This window comes from Tympanuchus pallidicinctus, unplaced genomic scaffold, assembly GCF_026119805.1.
Source record: "Tympanuchus pallidicinctus isolate F22 unplaced genomic scaffold, pur_lepc_1.0 scaffold15, whole genome shotgun sequence".
In the NCBI taxonomy this organism is placed as follows: Eukaryota; Metazoa; Chordata; class Aves; order Galliformes; family Phasianidae; genus Tympanuchus; species Tympanuchus pallidicinctus.
In genome coordinates, this window is record NW_026294669.1 from 13,046,637 (window position 1) to 13,065,290 (window position 18,654).

At 39.9% G+C, this 18,654-nt stretch overlaps 1 protein-coding gene and 1 long non-coding RNA gene across 3 annotated transcripts in view; one reads left to right on the top strand and one right to left on the bottom strand.

The window, feature by feature from the left end:
* Positions 1–5,227: 5,227 nt before the first annotated feature.
* The window catches only part of GYPC (glycophorin C (Gerbich blood group)), a 30,934-nt gene continuing 17,507 nt past the window's right edge, over positions 5,228–18,654 (top strand). Inside the window, exon 1 of one of the 2 annotated variants that reach the window (XM_052675062.1) lies at positions 5,228–5,438. In XM_052675062.1, the coding sequence (XP_052531022.1) occupies positions 5,405–5,438 (34 nt within the window). In that variant the 5' untranslated portion in view covers positions 5,228–5,404. The remainder of the gene's footprint in view (positions 5,439–18,654) is intronic. The other variant, XM_052675063.1, reaches the window with a different exon arrangement.
* Positions 11,599–16,940, bottom strand: LOC128076839 (uncharacterized). Its single transcript, XR_008204674.1, has 2 exons — positions 16,799–16,940; positions 11,599–13,897 (listed from the first exon to the last, which is right to left on the bottom strand). It is a non-coding gene; the product is annotated as an uncharacterized LOC128076839 (long non-coding RNA).

The window sequence follows — 18,654 nt, forward strand, 5'->3', positions numbered from 1 at the left end:
AGCTGTGAGAAAAATGAAGTTCCCCTGGGCTAAAGAATTTTGTGGAGTTATTTTTAGCAAAGTGATAGGAGCAGTGCTAAGCAACAGGGTCTCAGGGTCTTTGCATACGTCCTCATGGTGCTGCAGTTTCACTTAGCGTAACTATGTTTTTATCACATGCCAGCTTTGTGCTCAGATAATGCATTGGAATGCTAAAGTCTGCGCTGCAATATCTCTGCTTTTATAATTAATCCAAGTCTGTGGAAAGCAGTCTGATAATAAAACTAAGTCAGACTGTTACAACACCAATAAGATGTTACAGATATCTAGCAAAGCTATTAAAAAAGTGTACTTATAAAAATTCTAAGACAGCATTATTTTGTAGGATAAGTACCTTTGAATAGCTGGCAATCTTGCACAGAGACTCTGAGCTGCAGATTCACCAGTAGCAGTGAAGAGAAGAAAGAGTTTTTTGATCTTGCATTTGTAGAAGAAAAAAATCTTAATTTGGTGTCCTTTCCTCCACAGAGGACAGTACAGGCAAGCTAAAAATGAGAGCAAATACTTCAGTTATTATATTTCAGGAAGTGCAATCTGCCAATCTGACTGTGCCTGTGTTGCAATAACACAGAAAGTGGACTTAAAGCACATACACTCATCCAACACCCTTGTTGGATGTACCCCATCAGCAGTGTTGATCAAAACAATTAGAAAAATCTCAGTATTTGATGTGTCCTGCCCATGTCTGATCCATCCAGAATAGAAAGATTAAAGAAGGTGAAACCCTTGCTAAAGTTCAAGAGATTTTCGCCCATAGCTCATATTACACAAAGACAGCAAAGATGATGGACAACCAACTTCTGAGAGGATCTTGACGAGCAGTGAGAGCATAACTTAGCACTTGGGTAATAAAACACATCAGCCTCCAGAGGTATCAAGAGTCTTTAACTTTCCATTTTCCAGACATTTTGGAGATCTGCAATTTTAGAGTCCCAGAAAGAAAATATCTTATTGAAATTGTGCTACAGATAATATAGTTCCAATTACGTAAACAGGAAAGGCAGTTTGCAAACTGAAGATTTAATTAAACTCCTAGCAATGATGATTTCCACTCATTAATTCTGTGTTGTTTGAGAAAGCTTTCCATTTTGTTTGTTTTAAAATTGAGCATAATTAGCTTTATAATATTTATCTTTAGTTCTTTTGTTATGAGAAATTCAAGCACCAAAGCCTGCTTTCAGATTTCCTGAGCTCAGCAAGAGCTGATATTAGGAAGTACCTCCACCACATCCACCTAGCTTGTGTTTCTGCTGTTTGGAACGTGCACTATCAAACAGCATGTCAGCATCCTGTTGTCTGGTCTAGAGTACAAGTACAGTGATATGTGTTTCAGTGATATCAGGTATTAGATTCGAGAGAAGCAGAAATCAGTTGCTTTAAGGCAATCTGTTTGATCTTTGGATATGAAAATATTCTACACAGTGACAGAGTGTTTGTGGTTCTTTGTCCATTGAGCTATTGGCCTTACCCATTTTACCTTCATTATAAAATTAAACTAACTACTGTTAAAGGAAAGCCAAGCATTGTGCAAAAGAGAAGGCACAGAGTCTTCTTATATATCTGTTTCACTGACTGTCCTACAAAGAATGATGGCTTGTTTTGAGGATTTGTATTGTATGGATATTGGAGGTTCTCCTGAGAAAATATTTACATACAAAAAAAAAATAAAAGATGCAACAGCATGCGGTAACAAATAAATAGAATATTTTTTCCTTCCGGAAATGAGAGGAAGATAATTTGTAGAAAATGGTGTTTCAGAGGGTTCAGAGACAAATTATTTCCTGGAGCACTTTTTGTATGAAGTGTCCCTTTGTCAGGACATAGCCTAGCAACTGCTGTGCTGTAGCTTTATCCCTCCTTAGCCTGCAATAAGTCTTCATACTTTGGGATCCATCCCAACCATACACAGCCAAGTATGTTTATGACAGACTGAAGTTTGTAGCCAGCAGAGGTGAAGAGAAAGCCAACACCATCATGGCATTGTAGACAGGTGGTCACGGCACACTGCCTGCTGGTACGCATTGCCATGTAATTGCAGTCATCAATACAAGCATGGGACACTTCCAGAACTCACAACAGAATAGAACTTCAGCTGCCTCTATAATCACTCCTCAAAGGTCCTGGCGGGGAATCCAAACACCTCCTCTGAGGCTTGAAGGCTGCACTGAGTGGGCAGGAAAGGATACTACTGAGAGCTTTTGAATCAGCTTCTTTGAGTCTTACCATGATTTTTGCAGTCTGAGACTACAAGCTTTGCATTATGTTTTGTCACAAAAATCCAAAAAATACAGGGATTTTTAATTTGATTTCCTAGTCAGGCATAGCTTCCTGGAAAGATACGTTTTCCTTTAGCTTATTTATTCATTTTCCTTTCAGTGCAACCTAAACCTTTCCTTCCTGTTGGGAGCAACAGCTGCAGCCCATGACATGGACTTGCTAAGCCTGAACGACTGTAAAATATCATTTACCTTGGAGCAAGATAGTATCAAAGAGAACAACCACATGGGCCTGATTATGAATTCATTACATGGCTCTGCTTAAGAGAAGGAGAAGTTGCAGTTATCACCAGGTCTCTCTTCTGAGCTGCCACCTGAAAGGGCTGTTATATTTGAAAGCACTATTGAGACAAAAAGGGATTTTTTGTTTCTTTGCTTAGAAAAACGTTCTCAGCTTTCAAAGGTTGGAGATACGAAAGTATTCACCAGAGCAGGAAACAAATACTTCTATAGGTTAATGAGGTTGTGATGGCCACAGAAGAACAGGTAATTGGCTAATTAAGGCCACAGAGCTGACACACTTCTCAGCATCCCCACATTGTCCTACAAATCTGGTAGACCCTGTGTGAGTGCCATTGCCTTTGGATTAAAAAATGCTTTCAGGTATCTTTGTGCTACCTCCATGTTTTTGACTTTTAGGTGGACTTTTCTGATAGAAGCAACCTTTAAAGTTTAAGAGGCTGTTCAGATGAGCTGAAAAGCAATGATTTATCACATATTTTGTTCCACTGTAGTCTTTCTCTCTAGGTCCATTTGATTTCTCCTGTCCCCCAAGGGCAGATGGCAGGCTGGGGGAGGCAGAGACCACTGGGTTGCTCTTTGTTTCCTACCCTGGTCTCAAGCTCCTCCGGAAGTGTGCTGGACTGTCGTGCTCACTTCCTTTTTCAGCCTCACGTATTTCCCATTAATGATGAGTGGGAAAGGTCAAGGAGGGTCTCTTCAATGGTTTACTTGAGGGCAAGAAACAGCCTAGGGAAATGGGTCCCAGGCTTCCTGATTTCCTGAGATTTCGAGTCTATTCAATAAGCAAAAAATACATCTTAAGAAAAGTGAAAAAATAAAGGGATTAAAGGGGATGTTACCATGTGGGCTTGGTTCTACCAGAATTTCATTATGTAAGCTTCAGCAATTCTTTTCCCAGTGATTTTAGTGATAAAAGAGTAGCCTGAAAAAGAACCAAGACAGATAAAGGAAACATTGCATCGATGTGTGGGGTTAAGCAGTAGAAGATAATGACGCTCAGTTTAAGGTAGCTCAGGTGTAGTGTGCTTGAAATTTTAAGTGACCCTTCACAAAATGTCTAAGTGCTTCGACCACTGTTAATAACATAATGAAGGCAGGAGTGCTTTCAGCTCAGTTACAATGGCTGAGAACTCTTTCCATCAGGAGTTCAGAAAATATTAAGGGATCTGGATAACTATGGACTTAAACATAGCCAATTTGCACAACAACATTTCTCATGCCCCAGGACAGAAAGGCGTAATTTTACCTGTGCACACTGTGCTTCACATACAGAAGTAACATGCCTTTCAGTATTTCCATGCAGAAGCTATTTGGTGTAAATCAGTTTTGCCAGTTGAAGCCAAGGTAATAATGTCAGGAGTTTTTTCGCTGTTATCTTTCCCTCTTTGTTTTTTGCCTCGCTTTGTTGTGTCTATCACTGAATGTTCCAGAGCTCTCTACAGTGAGCTTGGAAAGTGCTGACCCAAGTCATTTACTGTATCTGCGCTCACAAACAAGCTGTTATTTGGCTTTGGCATGTAAATACGTCACTGGTCTTTCCATCTTATAGCTGTTAAGTAAATGCTATGAACCAAGTCCACAGCAATGATTTCTTGCAGGAGGTTACTGAGATGATTTCACAGAAATATCCTACAACAATTTTACAAAACAGGATGAGTCTCAGCCTGAATTTCATGAGTCTGTTTTTTTCCATTTCCATTCCAATGGGCACTGTGTTTTTGCTGTCACAGACAGGCAGCTAACTCATCCTGACTCACAGAGGCTAGGAAAACGAAAACTTCACCCACTCTTCATACTGTCTAAGAGAGATGTGTTATAAAGGAATTGTATTTTGGTAGGACCTAGAAGTCCCAGTTCATGTTGCTCACTGTATATGCACACTTATAGTAACTGCAGTGTGCAGTAATAGAAAATGTGCATATACAGTGGATGCACCATAGCACAGAAATAGCTAGTGGTACCAATATAAACAGAGGAGCTGGTAGCCTAGTTCAAGCTGAAAACCTTGCTGCAGAGTAGGAATAATCAACCCATGCAGACCAATGAAAATATTCTATTTATAAAGAGCGCTTATAAATCCATACCTGTGGATTAAAATACAAATACTGAGACTAGAAGGAAAAAAACATCATCTTTTTTCTGCAGATGACAAGCTGAGGCAGAGATGAAGTGCTTTGTCCAAGATGCCACAAGAATCCTGTGTTAGAGCCAGAACTGGAGACACCCATGTGTCTCAGTCACACGTTATTCCTCACTCTGAATGCAGTTCAGATTCACGCTCTATGCAGATGCAACCCCTCTGACCCAGTGAACTCCATTCTCAACTTTCACCCATTAAAAGGACAGGATCAGACTGTGAGTGTAAGGATGCTGCTGGGCAATAAAAATTGGAAGCTCTGATCTTGATCTCACCTACTAATGACGGGCATTTTTTGAGGGGACTCACAAGGCAGTGAGTTTTGCACTTAAGTAAGGGCTTGGGAGGTGAAACTAATAGGTGCGTCTGTATTTGGCTGAGAATGTAAAGAGCATTTTCTTTCCACTGGTTGCTGGCTTGTAAAAGCAAAAGGATGGAATACATCCAACTTGCAAAACTTGAATACAGTTACTGCTATCTGCAAATGTGTGCCCCTCCCCGCTCATGTGAGCTACACAGGCAAAAGAGAATGACACATGTGCTGTTTCCTTTTCCAGTTGTAAAGGGGTCAGGAGCCAGGAAAGGAGAGCCTGAACAAGAGCCGCATTTTCCTGGGCTCTTCCAGCTGTTCTGTTCAATCCCGCCGTCGGTTCTGAGCAGGGAAGAGAGGCTGTCAACACAAATAAGGCATTTTTCAAAGGCGTAAATTATGAGTTACCAAAACAATACGACATCTCAACCACGTGAGTACCCTTATCCCCCCTCCTTGCAGTAAGAGTGGGTTTACCAATCTGACGCTTAAGTAAAGGATTGTCAAATGTGTTTCATGTGAAAGGGAAAAAGAAAAAAAAAAAGAATGCCTGAGATTCATCCTGAAAGAGAAAAGTTGCGATGAAACTGTTTTCCTTTTTAATTCTTTGTGTGTGTGTGCGTGTGTGAAGAACTGAAACGGCTCTGCAGATTCCAGCTCCTGAATAGAACCAAGCAAACTCAGTAATGTTTCCGTCTAAACCCTGGTTTAAGAAAATTTAAATGTTTTTCCCTCCCTACTCCACCTCCAGGAATGAAAATATAGAGCATTTCGAAAGCTTCCTGATGCTTTTCTAAACTATTAATGGTGCTGCCCAACTTCTGTTTAGAGTCCCAGGCTGTCTGCGTGTAACATGAGACGCAAAGCCACAAACGGACCGTCTATATTTAAAGTCACAATGTGTTTCTGCTCTGGAAATGTAGAAACGTGGGCTTAAGGACAAGCAAGTTCGCTTCTCAGCAAGGGAGGATACAGGAGGTCAAGTTCTCTGCTGGCATAACTCTGCATATTTTAGTGAACTTGGAAAGAGAGTTTGGCCTGAACAGTCAAGTGAACACAGATGCTTAACGGCAGCATGCCTGCATTCCTTTTGGGTTAGCATAAAAAAAGAAAGTGGAAGAGAAGGGGATGGATTCTGGTCTGATAAACTAAGGAAAGTTTTCACCGCTGAAACAGCAGGATGCAACCCTGTCCTTCATGATTTTGGTATAATCTTTCCTGTTTTAATTTGAGGCAGTAATTTTGTAATATTTTTGATAAACAAAATGCCAATAGCATAATTGTTTATCGTTCCATGGTATCAGTAATGAAGACAAAATGTACAGACAGGATTGCTGAGAGCTGCTGGAAATTCAGGCTATGCTGTCAGAGTATTTGGTCTGCATGGAGGCTAATGGCAGCGGTGCTTCCTGAGCTTTGAATGGGACAGGCTGATCCAGCAGAAACACCACAGCGAGCAGTAGCTCTGGAATCCCAGGCAGCAATTTCTGTTTACCCTTTATTCCTTTTTGCAAGTTCCAACAAACTCTAAAGATTAGATGATAGGTTTATCTTATACGTTATTCTACATTATTCAGCAGTTTAGGAGATAATGACTTGTTTACTATTGTTTCTGTTACCGTTTGTTTTCTATTATAGACAGGAAAGCAACAGGCAGGCTAATTCAGGATTCTGAGAGATTGCGTTTACAAAAGCTTGAATAAATGAGTTCCACTGGTGCTCTCAATACATGTGCAGGAGAGTGGTAGTGACTCAGTGAGGTTCATTTTGCTCCTTGTGCAGTATCTCCAAGGGTCCAGACCCAAATTACCATCTCTAGTTACAGACTTGGCCAGCTGACAAGCCAAGGGCCAGTTCAAAACACCAAATAAGTGGTTTCCAATCTAGCTAGAATAAGAATTCAGCCTGAAAAATAAAAAAAGACTCTATTCTTTACTTCCGTCATATTTTCTGTCACTGATTCAGACAGAATGTATCTTATTTCACTTTGTGTCCCTCAGTTTATTGTTTTTGGTGTTTTTTGTTTTGTTTATCTGTTTATTTTTTAATTACCTGGCTCAAATGACACAGAAAGAATAAAATTAAAGATAATTCTGTAACATACGCTGGTACTATACATACTCTGGTAAAACCAGGGCATTATTTGTATAACGGTTGAAGTTTTGGGAGTCAAGTCTGGAGACGAAGGTCTTATTTGTTAGTAAAATTCCAGTAATTTTAGTAAGTTACAAGACATCAAAAGGTTGGTGTACTACCAGGAGAAGTACAGTACAGATGGCAGATGTTTACCAGAAAGGCAGAATATTTGGGAAAACACATTTTCTTCAGAACTATAGTGAAAATCTTTGAAATGGGCGTGAAAATGTATAAAGAATCACCAAACCTTTTGATTAGACTGAATGAATTAATTATTACTGACTATATTAATTATTCCTAGGTACCCGCAGATGAGACTGCAGAGCAGCTACCTACTGATGTAAATTAAGCAGGGTTAAGTTACCTAATTGCTTGTGTTCTTTGCTTATCTCCTTGTGTTCACTTGCAGCTGATAAGGGATTTTTATTAATTCTATAAGTACAGTATGATCCTACCAATCCAGGTGGGAGCAGACTTCTGTTTCAGATTTAAACCGTTCACCTCTGCAAAGACAGCAAACGTATTCTGCTTCTGAATGGAGGTGCCATACCATATAATGTCAGGGAGCCATGCCTGGCTCCAATATCCCATCGCTCACAGGGGGGTCTCTGTATGCTCAATGGAGAGTTGGGTGAGCCAGTAGTTCAGCCTGCTGATATTAGGCAGTGTGTAAAATATTTACTCCATCATTCTTCTGTAACGGACATTTGCATGTAGCTAGAATCCAGGAATATCTAAGGAAAGAAGTCTGATAACAAAGCCAAAAATGGAGCTGGGACCTCAAATTCATTGGCTTGGATTCAGTACAATATTGTGCTCTGAATGTATGTCCATTTTCTTTCTTCTTTTTTTTTCATACCATTATTGTCATTTTAATTGACTAGCCTCACTAAAGAGATGTAAACTTCCCGACTTTGAAACACATAATTTCTAAGTATATCACCATCTAGTGACATATTTGCTTCTTCCAAACTATGTTCAGATGCACAGGAAGTAACTGCCCGACTTATTACAAAATTGGAAGAATTCCACAAGTTGGGCAATCTCTACTCTAACTGCAGCTTTTGCCTTCTTCCTGTTGGACTGCAGTGACTCAGTTCTGAGTCAGTGAGCAACATGAGGTGAAGTATTCACATAAGCCAGCATCGCTGGGTAGAAAGTGCAGTCTGGAGAGTCAGTGAGCTATGCAAAGCCATTGCTGGGGTTCAAAGATGTCTATCCCAACAGAAAAGGCAAGACTGAATCTCAAGGGCTGTAAAGTGGTCCTTTGAATGTTCCTGGAGCAATACTTTCACATGTGGCATGTGGAAAGCTCAAATAGTCTTTTAGCCTTTAAACAGCACTGTTCACTGCTTTGGAGGCAGATCTAATTTCATCAGCCTCAATCACTTGCCTGTGACAGTAACTAACAAACAAAAAATAGGGGTTACTGATTACAAAAACACTGGTCTTCATTGGTAAATCTGTGAGTACTTATAAGTGAGGAAACCTGTAGATTATAATAACCTCCCATTTTTAGCATAGAAGGCTCAAAATGTGTGCCACAAAGCATTTATGTAAATTGAATGCCTCTGTCAGTATATTTGTTATCCACTACTGCGCATATGAATTGGAAAATTTTGCTTTATACTCCAGGGTTTCTCCTCAACATCTCAATGCCTGAGATGGGGATGTGAAAGTCTGCAAATTGGAAGGCGTAGAACACACCTGAAATTTCAGTAATTAATAGCAGAAGTGCTGGTGAATTGCTAAACTGGGTCAGAGGACAGATGTCCATTGAGATAGAAGCTTGCTTTTATAAAATATAGACTTTCCAGCAATTCTGAGATCTGCTTCTCACAAAATAAAAATTAAAAATGGAGAAATTTTCCAACCAACAGTTCACACAATAGGTGTTAAAGATTCAGCTTTGGCTTTTTGTGTTTAAGCCTATTACTAACACAGAATTGTGCCGTGTCTGCATCTCATTGCTGATACTGCTGCACCTTTCTTTCGAGGTTCTTGTGGAACATACGCTGTACCCATCACTGTTCAAATGACTGAGTCCAATCAGCAGAGCCTTTTGTAAAACAGGCTTTGGGGACTGCATTCTCTAATGAAAGTCTGTTTGTGTGTCTGCTCTGCAGAGTGCCTGTCTCTATTGTTGAGGAGGGATTAGTATTCCTATAGCACAGAGAAATTCAAGCCAACAGAGAGATCTGATTGTGTGAGGTGCTGTGCAGTCACTCTTTCCCCAAAAAGCTGGTAGACTACATAGAGATTTTACAGGTAGTAGAAAAATGACTGCTTTCCCTGGCTAGTCTTGGGTATGGAAAGTCACTGATAACAAGTAGGAGACAGAAAAAAGAACAGATCCCAACAGATCCAGTGTGCAACAGCTCTCTGCTTCCTACTCTATAATTTTCTAGTACACGCTTGGAAAAAAGATGCAGCTTAGAAGTCATTTAGCAACTGGCAAAATTATTTTGTGGCAACCTTATCCATGACAGTGGGGTTGGAACTGGATGATCTAAAAGGTCCCTTCAAACCTAAACTATTTTAGGAATCCATAGTTCTACAAAATACAGTGCTTGCCACAAGGGGGATCTTTGTTGTTTTGTTGTGATGAGTTTTTCAGTTTGATTTGTTTTATGGGGGAGGAATTTGTTGTTTTTTGTTTTTTGTTTTCTGTTTTTTTTTTTTTGGCTTCACATTTGAGTTGTAATAAGAAATGCACGAAAAATTGGGGTCAACACAATACTGCAGTGACAAAGGTACCTGAACACCGTAGCCGAGCAGGTACTTGGGCAGCACACAGACCATGCTTTAAACTTATTTCTGAAAGACTTCAGTTCCTAAGTCAAATGAATTTGACAGTTACCCCAGTAATGAGTTCCTGAGAAATCCACTGGCTACAGAGCATTCTGTAAAACTGCTCTGTGAAAGAATAAAAGTGGCATTCATTCTGGGTCTGCCAGCAAGTTATAAGCAAATAGAGAAAAGGACTGTTTTCTCTGCATAATTTATTTCTAACGCATAACTCAACTATATCAAGCAATGATCATGCAGCATGATAACAGGCATGTACCTTGTAATTTGTAGCTGAAATCAGATCCATGCTCCTCAATTTCTCCAAGGGTCAGCATGATCTAATTCACACTAGTCTCCTCTCTAATGTTAGCAAAGAAGTCAAATGCACTGTCTTTGCTCTGCTGATCTCTCATTGCAGATGTACCTTGCACGTATAGTTTCACCAATGAGACATCTGGCTAAGTGATTTCTCTCTTAATTAATCTTCTCATCTGCAAAGAAGACCACTTTCTCATATCTGCTTCTCTTCTGACATATGTTTCACTGCAGGATTCTTCCTGATGAAGCAGAAAACTTTACTGAAAATCTCAGTGGGTTAAAATTGTTCTGCTGCATTTGTTCTTCTGCACCTTCCCTTTCTTTCTCTTTTTCCATCCTTGAAAAAAATTCAGTTATTTCATGAGGGTCTACCTCTTTCTTCTTCAGATAAGCCCTGAAACAGAGTTAAGCTTTTTATCAGTAAGTTGCAGGGGTGCTTTTGAACACACCCTGTGACAGTTTCATGTTATCGTGAGTGATAAATTCCTATTTTCCTGGGGACTGCATGTTTAAAATATTTACTTTGAGGAGGCAGTCCACATTACAAAGAGCATGTGTAAAAAGCTTATAGCTCAGCATAATCAAACATCAAGCCTTTATGTATGTGCAGGTGTTTAGATTTGTTTTTTCAGCAACAGCAAACCTGCAAAATGGATTTGAATTCTTTTTATACAGACACATACATCATACACACAGTGTATGCATATAAGAAGTTTACATCTGTGTGCAGACTTACACTTACTTACGTACAGACACCCCTCTTCAGTATTTATGCACTTTTTCACTAATCAGACTTATGGGTATGGAGAGTTTTATTTCTCTAACTGCATCTCCATTCACAGACCAACACCCACAAGCTTATCTTTTCCTTTTTATATGAAAGACACCTCCAAAAGCAGCAGAAAAATGACTAGATTTTTGAAGTCTTGGCAGAGGCATAAACTCAACAATGAGGAAGAAAGCAAGAAAGAGATTTAGGCTATATATAAAGAGTTGGAAAATATTTTTAAAAATCCTTTTTGTATGATACAGTAAAGCATCAGTGAAGCAGCCTTATTCAAACTCTTTCTTGTAGACACCAGATTCAACTCTCTCTCTGCTGACTATTTATACAGCCTGTCAGCTCACAAAGGTGTCGACACTGAATCACTCCATATTTTGAATTTAGGCATCACAACATTTGCTTTATCTTGTACACCAGTGCAAGACTCATGTCTCCATAAGCAAAAATCTAGAGGAAATCAATTAAATTGCATTCTGTATTTCTGTGTCTATCTCAAAATATTATGAGACAAATGAATTTATACTGGAACAGACGTCACAAATTTTGTTTCAGATTGACTTCATGCCTCTGTGTAATAAACATTTATTCTCTCTATAAAACAACAAAAAACCCCACCTTGCTTTCTTTGAAAAAACATCTGTTAACCTGAAAACAAGGTGCTTCTCATCCCTTAATTGGATATTTCAATCACTTAATAAAGGATGAAAAAACAGGTGCTGATGGCCAGCTTTAATTAAACCAGATAACTGATAGGTTAAGCAAATAATTCAGAAATCACTTAACACCAGTTATTAAAGAGCTTCACGTTTGAAAAGCAGAGAGAAAAGTATTTCTAGTGGATTAAGAAGAATTAGTGTGAAAATGTCATCCTTGAATTCAGAATATTTGGGGAACTTTTCAAAAATTCTCAATTAACTTCAAAATTATACTATTTTTATATTTCATTTCTATATTCTGAGATCTATGTATATATATATTGCTGAATTCAATTTTGAAGGTTTACTTAATGCATATTAGAGCTAGAAATTTACTAGTTTATTACAAAATCACATTTTCAGTTGAGACTATTATTTCCTGAAACTTTAAAGAAGTCCTTATATAACCAGAATTTGTAATCCAGCAGAGATTGTCTTTCCAACTGTACAACAGTTCATTCCAGTGTCATGAGCACAGTCCTTCTGATGAACAGTACAGAGAGCAGAAAATTAAGATTCTTGGTGTATCTTTATGCAAGGATGCTCACAGAGAGCAGACCAGTCTCTGCTTGTTATCTTTCTCTCACAGCTGCCTTCTCAGGTTGTCTAGTTCAGATATCCTCTTCCCCTCTTACCCCCCCTCTTCCCCACCTTCATGCTGGTCTCTTTCTCAGCCTACAGGTAAGGGCTCATATCTCAGCAAAGGAGAGACAGCCCAGTTACTAAACATAATTTCCTTGCTTCTTTCAAGGATGTTCCACAGTCGCAGCAGTGGGAAGGAAGAAAGCACAGGCAAGGAAGACATAAATCTTCATTTGTCAAGCAATGCGCTGAGGCCGTGTTTCCTTTGGGAGTTGTCCCCTCTTCCACCACCATCCCTTTTCTCCATTGGTTTCTCTTTGCTCTCCCATCTCCACAACTTGCTGCGAAACTATCTTCCTGCCTCCAGATCTTTCCTGTCATAGGAATTTTCATTTAGAACCTGGGACTTATTTTTTACATTCTGGATCCCACAATTGGGACAGTTTATTATTGTCTGTCTCCCTTCAATGTCCATAATAACATCAGCAGACTTCAATTTTGGGAGTCTCTGTTCTACAAAGATCCAGTTTTCCCTCACTGAACACAGTGGGATTTATTTCTATTTTAAGCCAGGCTGTACTATCAGTAACTAATAGCAATTAAGCCCTTGGTGGAAACAGGGGGATGTGCACAGGATTAGTCTGCAGAAAAACCTGCATAAAGCATTGAGCAGAATAGACCAGAAAACAAAACTGCCGTTCAGTGCCATGATTCTGTTCCTGCTTCCTCTTTGCTTTACAAAAAGAAGAACTCATAGCTTTCTTGTTCTTTTTCAAAATCTCTTCAAAGCTTTCAAATTTTTTTTCAAAATGAAGGATGCTTTGCATTCCTGGCCATGTTTCCTGTCATTCATACCACTCCTGCAGTAGTCATGGAGAAGAGTGGAGTGAATGTCTTCTGCTAACATCAGCATGCCAACACCAGCAAGTCCAGATACAACAGCACAAAGTCAGGGAGAAAAAGGATGATCTGTAGGTTGCTCCTTTGCAGATTTTGATCTCCTAATGGAAAGGGACCAATTCAAATGAAACCTTGTTGATTATCTTTGATGTTTTTCCCATTCCCAGTGAGAGGTGACTTCTCCTCCATGTCTAGAACTCAAGCAGTGGTTAGCTTTAGGGCTGTAGATTATAGATTATAGATCTTAAACAAATCCAATTCCAAATGGCAGTCGTGCACGGTGGTTTCATGTGGTGAGATGGGAAAGATGAGCTTGCAAAGCCTTCATAAAGTTGCTGGCTTGATCTATAGCCTGACATAGCCAAATTTTTCCTCTATTTCCAGCTCTCTAGTCAATGTCTCCTTCCTAATCGTATCACTAGCAGTTCTTACCATCTTTTCCCTCACATTCTTCCCATTCTTTCTTGATAAAATACAACATTTTTATTTTGCTTTGTTTAGCTGTAAATAATAATTCATCTCTTATTCTATCTACTTTGTAAACAAAAATCACCAAAGAATTGCTTGCCACGTCAGTGCCCAACAAGGGATGCTGAACACATCCATCTTCCATGGGAAGATATGATTAATCTTCATGGATGGGTCTTCCCTCATTATGTTGCTCATTCTGGAGGAGATGGAGGCCTCCTGAAACATGAAGATAAAACGCAAAAAAAAACCCCTTAGAAATGACATCAACTAGTGAAGCATATCAAGTTGGAAGGACTTTAGGGTTTTCTCCTTGAAAATAAATTTCCCCTAAATATATTCATTTATATTCTATGAGAAAGTCTTTAGACAGTGGAGATCAAACCAAACTGGAATTCCAGCAGAGTTCTTAAGTGCATTACATGTAGCGTGTTTCAAAGCCTTCTGCCTGAACATTTAAGCACCATAGAAGAAGAGAAGTAGCAGGTGGTAATACATGATTGCTCTAATCCTTATACTTTTCAACTTGTCAAAGCTAACTTTCCAGCACAATATATGACAAAGTGCAAAAATAAGGGATGCTGTATGCACATGCATACACACATGGAAGAGCATAAAATCCAGGGTCACCAACCAGCTCTAGATTTTCTTTCAGACACATTTCTGATCTTGTAAATCATTCACAGAAATAAGGACATAGATTTATGCAGAACCTGGAAAATCTGTGCTTGGAGAGAGTGCTGTTTCTGAGGCTGGTGTAATTCTCTGCAGTCTTACTTTTTGGCAAGTAAGTTTCACCCAGGTAAAAGATACAAAATTAGTGACATAGTTTGGCAGGTGATATTGGTGAGTAGGTGGACAATTGGACTAGATGATCTTAGAGGCCTTTTCCAACCTTAATGATTCTGTGATCATACAAAAATGCCATCCATTACAGCTAGTGAACGTGCTTCAAATGCAGTTCCATCTACTATCATTACAAATTTCAATGAAGGCAAAATGATTTATCAGTGGTAAGTCAGAGTTCCTGTGGGAAGCAGAAGTGTAGGCATGTAGTAGTGGGGAACAAATAAAGATAGACAGATCCTGTATGATCCCACCAAAGAATATTTCCTGTTGATCTAAGTTCTTTGCACATGTAGATGTTTGTGGCTTCTAAGTTCATTCTTCCTCTAGGACCCTTTTTACCAAAGAGGAGTAAACTAACCCTCCCACTTTTGGCAGGCAGGAATGCAACCAGGGAGATAAATGCTTTTGCATTTTTCTGAACTTTGCTTTTGCTCCTTAGTAAAAGATTTCCCCTTCTGGAAGCCATTAAAATTCGTGAATCTCAGACAAAAACTTTTCTTCCTCCTCCCACATTCTGTGCAAGATGCTTAATGTCTGCATCCTGGGGACATAACCATGAGCTGGAAGCAGAGCACAAGCCAAGCCCTTCTCTTGCATTACTACTGCTCTTTGCCTTTGCTTGGGATGAACGAATCTTTTCATCTTATCTGCATTTGAGTCGTGTCAGAAGGTTCATGGAGCAACAATGGGGCGACAGAGATGTTGAAACAGTTTTAAAAGTGTCATTTCCTAATAAGTCAGGCTCGGCTTTAAGCGCTGACAGAAAAAGCAGGAGCAGAACAGGTACAACAGTTTGACACAATTTTACGATGAAATGCAGCATAAAATAGTGGACTTTACCCCCTTCACGACTTGCACTTCCTTTAAGGAAAAAGTCATGTCTTTGCTCCCAGCTGTTCTGAGTCCTCCCCAGGCAGGAAGAATATCCTGTGTCCTGTGTTCTCCAGGGGCCAGCAGCAAAGCAGAGGGAGGAGCATGGCTTCCACCTCCCTGCTCCCTCTGTTCTGTTCTTAAGTGATGTGATCCTCAAGCACTAGGAAGATCTCCCTCCCTTCCAAACATGATGCAGCTCACAGAGGACCCCAGCAGCTGGCGGAAGTGGCCAGAGAGGGAAATACAAGCTATTCCCTTTAGGCCTCAGAGCCTATTTTTGTCAGGTATGAAATTGCAGTCACTGGGGGAGGGGAAGTAAATGTCCTGTGATTAAAGATTATGTCTATCATTTCTTCCCGAGAGATGGGTGTATTTTCCTCACTGGATGAGAAATTGGAAAATCGAATAAGTGTTGTTTTCTACCTAAACAATTTCCTTCAAGATAACAACTGAGAAGAAGCTCTCAGACCCTAAGGGATGTAACCTCCTGTTCATGCACACAGCAAGATTCAGGGCTTGTGAGAGGCTGAAGGAAGTCTGCCATGGAGATAGGGATACATGCTGATGTCCAGCTTAGTAAACAATTGTGCTTGCTGCTGTGTGCCATATTGAGGTAGCAGCTTGTTATCTATGGGCAAAAGCATCTCTTATCCCTAAAAGGATATGTACATCTTTTCCCTCACACTATACATAACTCTGGGTGAAGGGGAGATGTAGAAAGAAATGCAAAATCAGTGCAAAGATACGGCACGAAACTGTGGCTGAGGGTCATATAATCTCTTCAGATTCTCAGGGCACATTTCTCTGTCTTTCCTGTTCCCCATCCTTGTTGGGATATTTCTTATCTACCTTCCAGCTAATAGGACTTGGAAAATTTTTCACATCCCTTCATTGACATCACATGATGAAGCAACATTGTGGTTTTACCAGACCTGCCTGTGTTTCCCATGGCTCTCTCCAGCTGGTTATCTTAAACACCAGTATTAAGAAAAGGAGAACTTCTTTCCCAAGGACACTATCACCTCTGTTAAAGCATCCAGGAAAAGTGGTTGCCAAGATCAGTTTGATCCTGATGGCACTGAGCTTTCTCACTTAATCAGACCTTAAATGCTTTTACAGCTCTGGCCATGAACGTGTTGTGAGAAGCACAGAGCTGATGGGCCATTTTCCCTGTTAGTCATCTGATGGAAAGTAAAGGACAGCCATCTAGGAGGTCTGAAACACAGCAAATTCTTGAACCTGAATTAGTATTTCAGTGTTTAGAGAGGTGTGCTGGGTTACAAAAGCCTTTGCACTTACCAGAGTTTCTGCTATGAAACACTTGAACTTCTTGCTCAAAGCTTGGCAGAATTGAGCCTCACCTCCCCCTCTTCCCTCTCTTTGAATGAGCTCTTATACCTTGTAATTGAAGGAATTCAATCCTGGGAGATCAGCGCTGCTGAACGCACGGCTTGTATCAGGGAACGAGGCATCACCCCACCCTGTCCAAATACCAACGACCAGGAGGTTAACTTGGTGGATGCAGAAAGAGTCATTCAGGTCTGAGGATCAAAAGGAGAGGAGAGAATCAAAATTGAAAGGCATTGTGAAACTTGGGACTGTTTTATTTACCTCTTTAAGAATTCTGTTCCATCTATACAGGGGAAACAATACAAAAGGGATGTGGGCTCTTCTCTTTGATTTGTAATGGATACACACTTCTGACTGAGCCTTGCTCTGAAGTACAGTACAGCTCCCCCTGAACATAAACTGCAGCTAACACATATCTCAGGGCGGAACTTGGCTCTTAAACAGAGTTTAATGGGAGTCTGTTCTGGCTGAACTCTACTGATGACTTCATATTTTCCAGGGCTGCGCTGGTGCTGTTGGCTCATTCTTTTTTGTTGTTGTTGTTTTTTCTCTCTCTTTATAATAATAGGTGTTTCAGTGGAATAAATTGACCTTCCGGTACTATTCCAAAGAACATTCCTTTGGAGATGATTATAAGTAGTTTGGGGATGTTATAAAAAGGACATTGATAAATTTTCAAGCACTTTCATGATTGCTGAGAAGGCAAAGATTTTCAGCCTCTAGCATCAACTGGTGAAAAAATCTGGGAACTGGAAAAACAGAAAGGATGAGCAGATGCATCTGGTGATCTTAATGCTGGAACAACAGTTCTATCATGTTTCTAATATTTTTAACATGGATTTTTTTTAAAGATTTCACCACTGGCCAATTTTGCAGTTGAAATTTATGGGAGATCTGCAACTAACTTCAAAGGGACCAAAAGCAGCATCACAGAGCATGCTTTTACAAATTGTACCTTGCATGTGTGCAACTCAGTATTTCACTTCGTGTGTTGGAATGATGCCCTGCTTTGCTTCATGTGTAAATGAGACAGGAAGGATTGCTGTTGGTGTTAGCTGCTGATTCAGCTATGGCAGAGCAACATCCCTCCAGACAGGCAGGCAGGCAGTGGGGAGCAGAGTCACAGAGTCCCTGTTTGTACAGTTGAAAGAGGGCCCTTACTTCTATACGTTCTTACACAGAAAATACCATGCCCTCAACATTTGCCAAGCCACTGTATTTCAAAGGAGTCACTTGTCCATGAAAAACTGGAGTTTTCTGTTAAGAGCAATCTAATGAGGAATTACCCGGCTTTTTCCAGCTCTTTTTCACCTTGTGCTTCTCTTTTAGGGGAACCTGTTCTAGTACAGATTAATAAAGTACTTCACTTGCTTGAAAGTGCATTCCTGCCTTCCTCTCTGTCTACACAAACCCCATTCCTCTTCACAGAATAACTGACAGTCAGACCACACACTGACTTTGAATCAGTTTGCCAATAAGTAAATACCCCCTGCCTCTTTCTTTTCAGTGGGCCAGTTTTCTGCTGAATCAGCTTGAATGGAAAAGAGTTAGCAGCAAGAATGCACTTTTCAGCTGCAATATAGCAACCATCTCAAATCACAGCAATTCACCCTCAGCTTTCCTGCATGTACATTCCATATATTTAGGAAGGGATCAGTCCAAGGGCTTTGCAGTAAGCCAAAAATATGGTGATTAGAGAAGTGCCTTTGCAAGCATTTGTTGCTATTGAAAAGTATTAGACCATATTTCTTTGCTTAATGACACACATTAATCCTCCATTGAAATTGCCAGGGCTGTCCAAGTTGCATTTGGCTTTAAAGATTTAAAATATAGTCCAAACTATAAAAATGTAATATTCTGGCCAAACAAGAAGCTGAAAAAAAAATCTCAGCACTGTGTCTTTA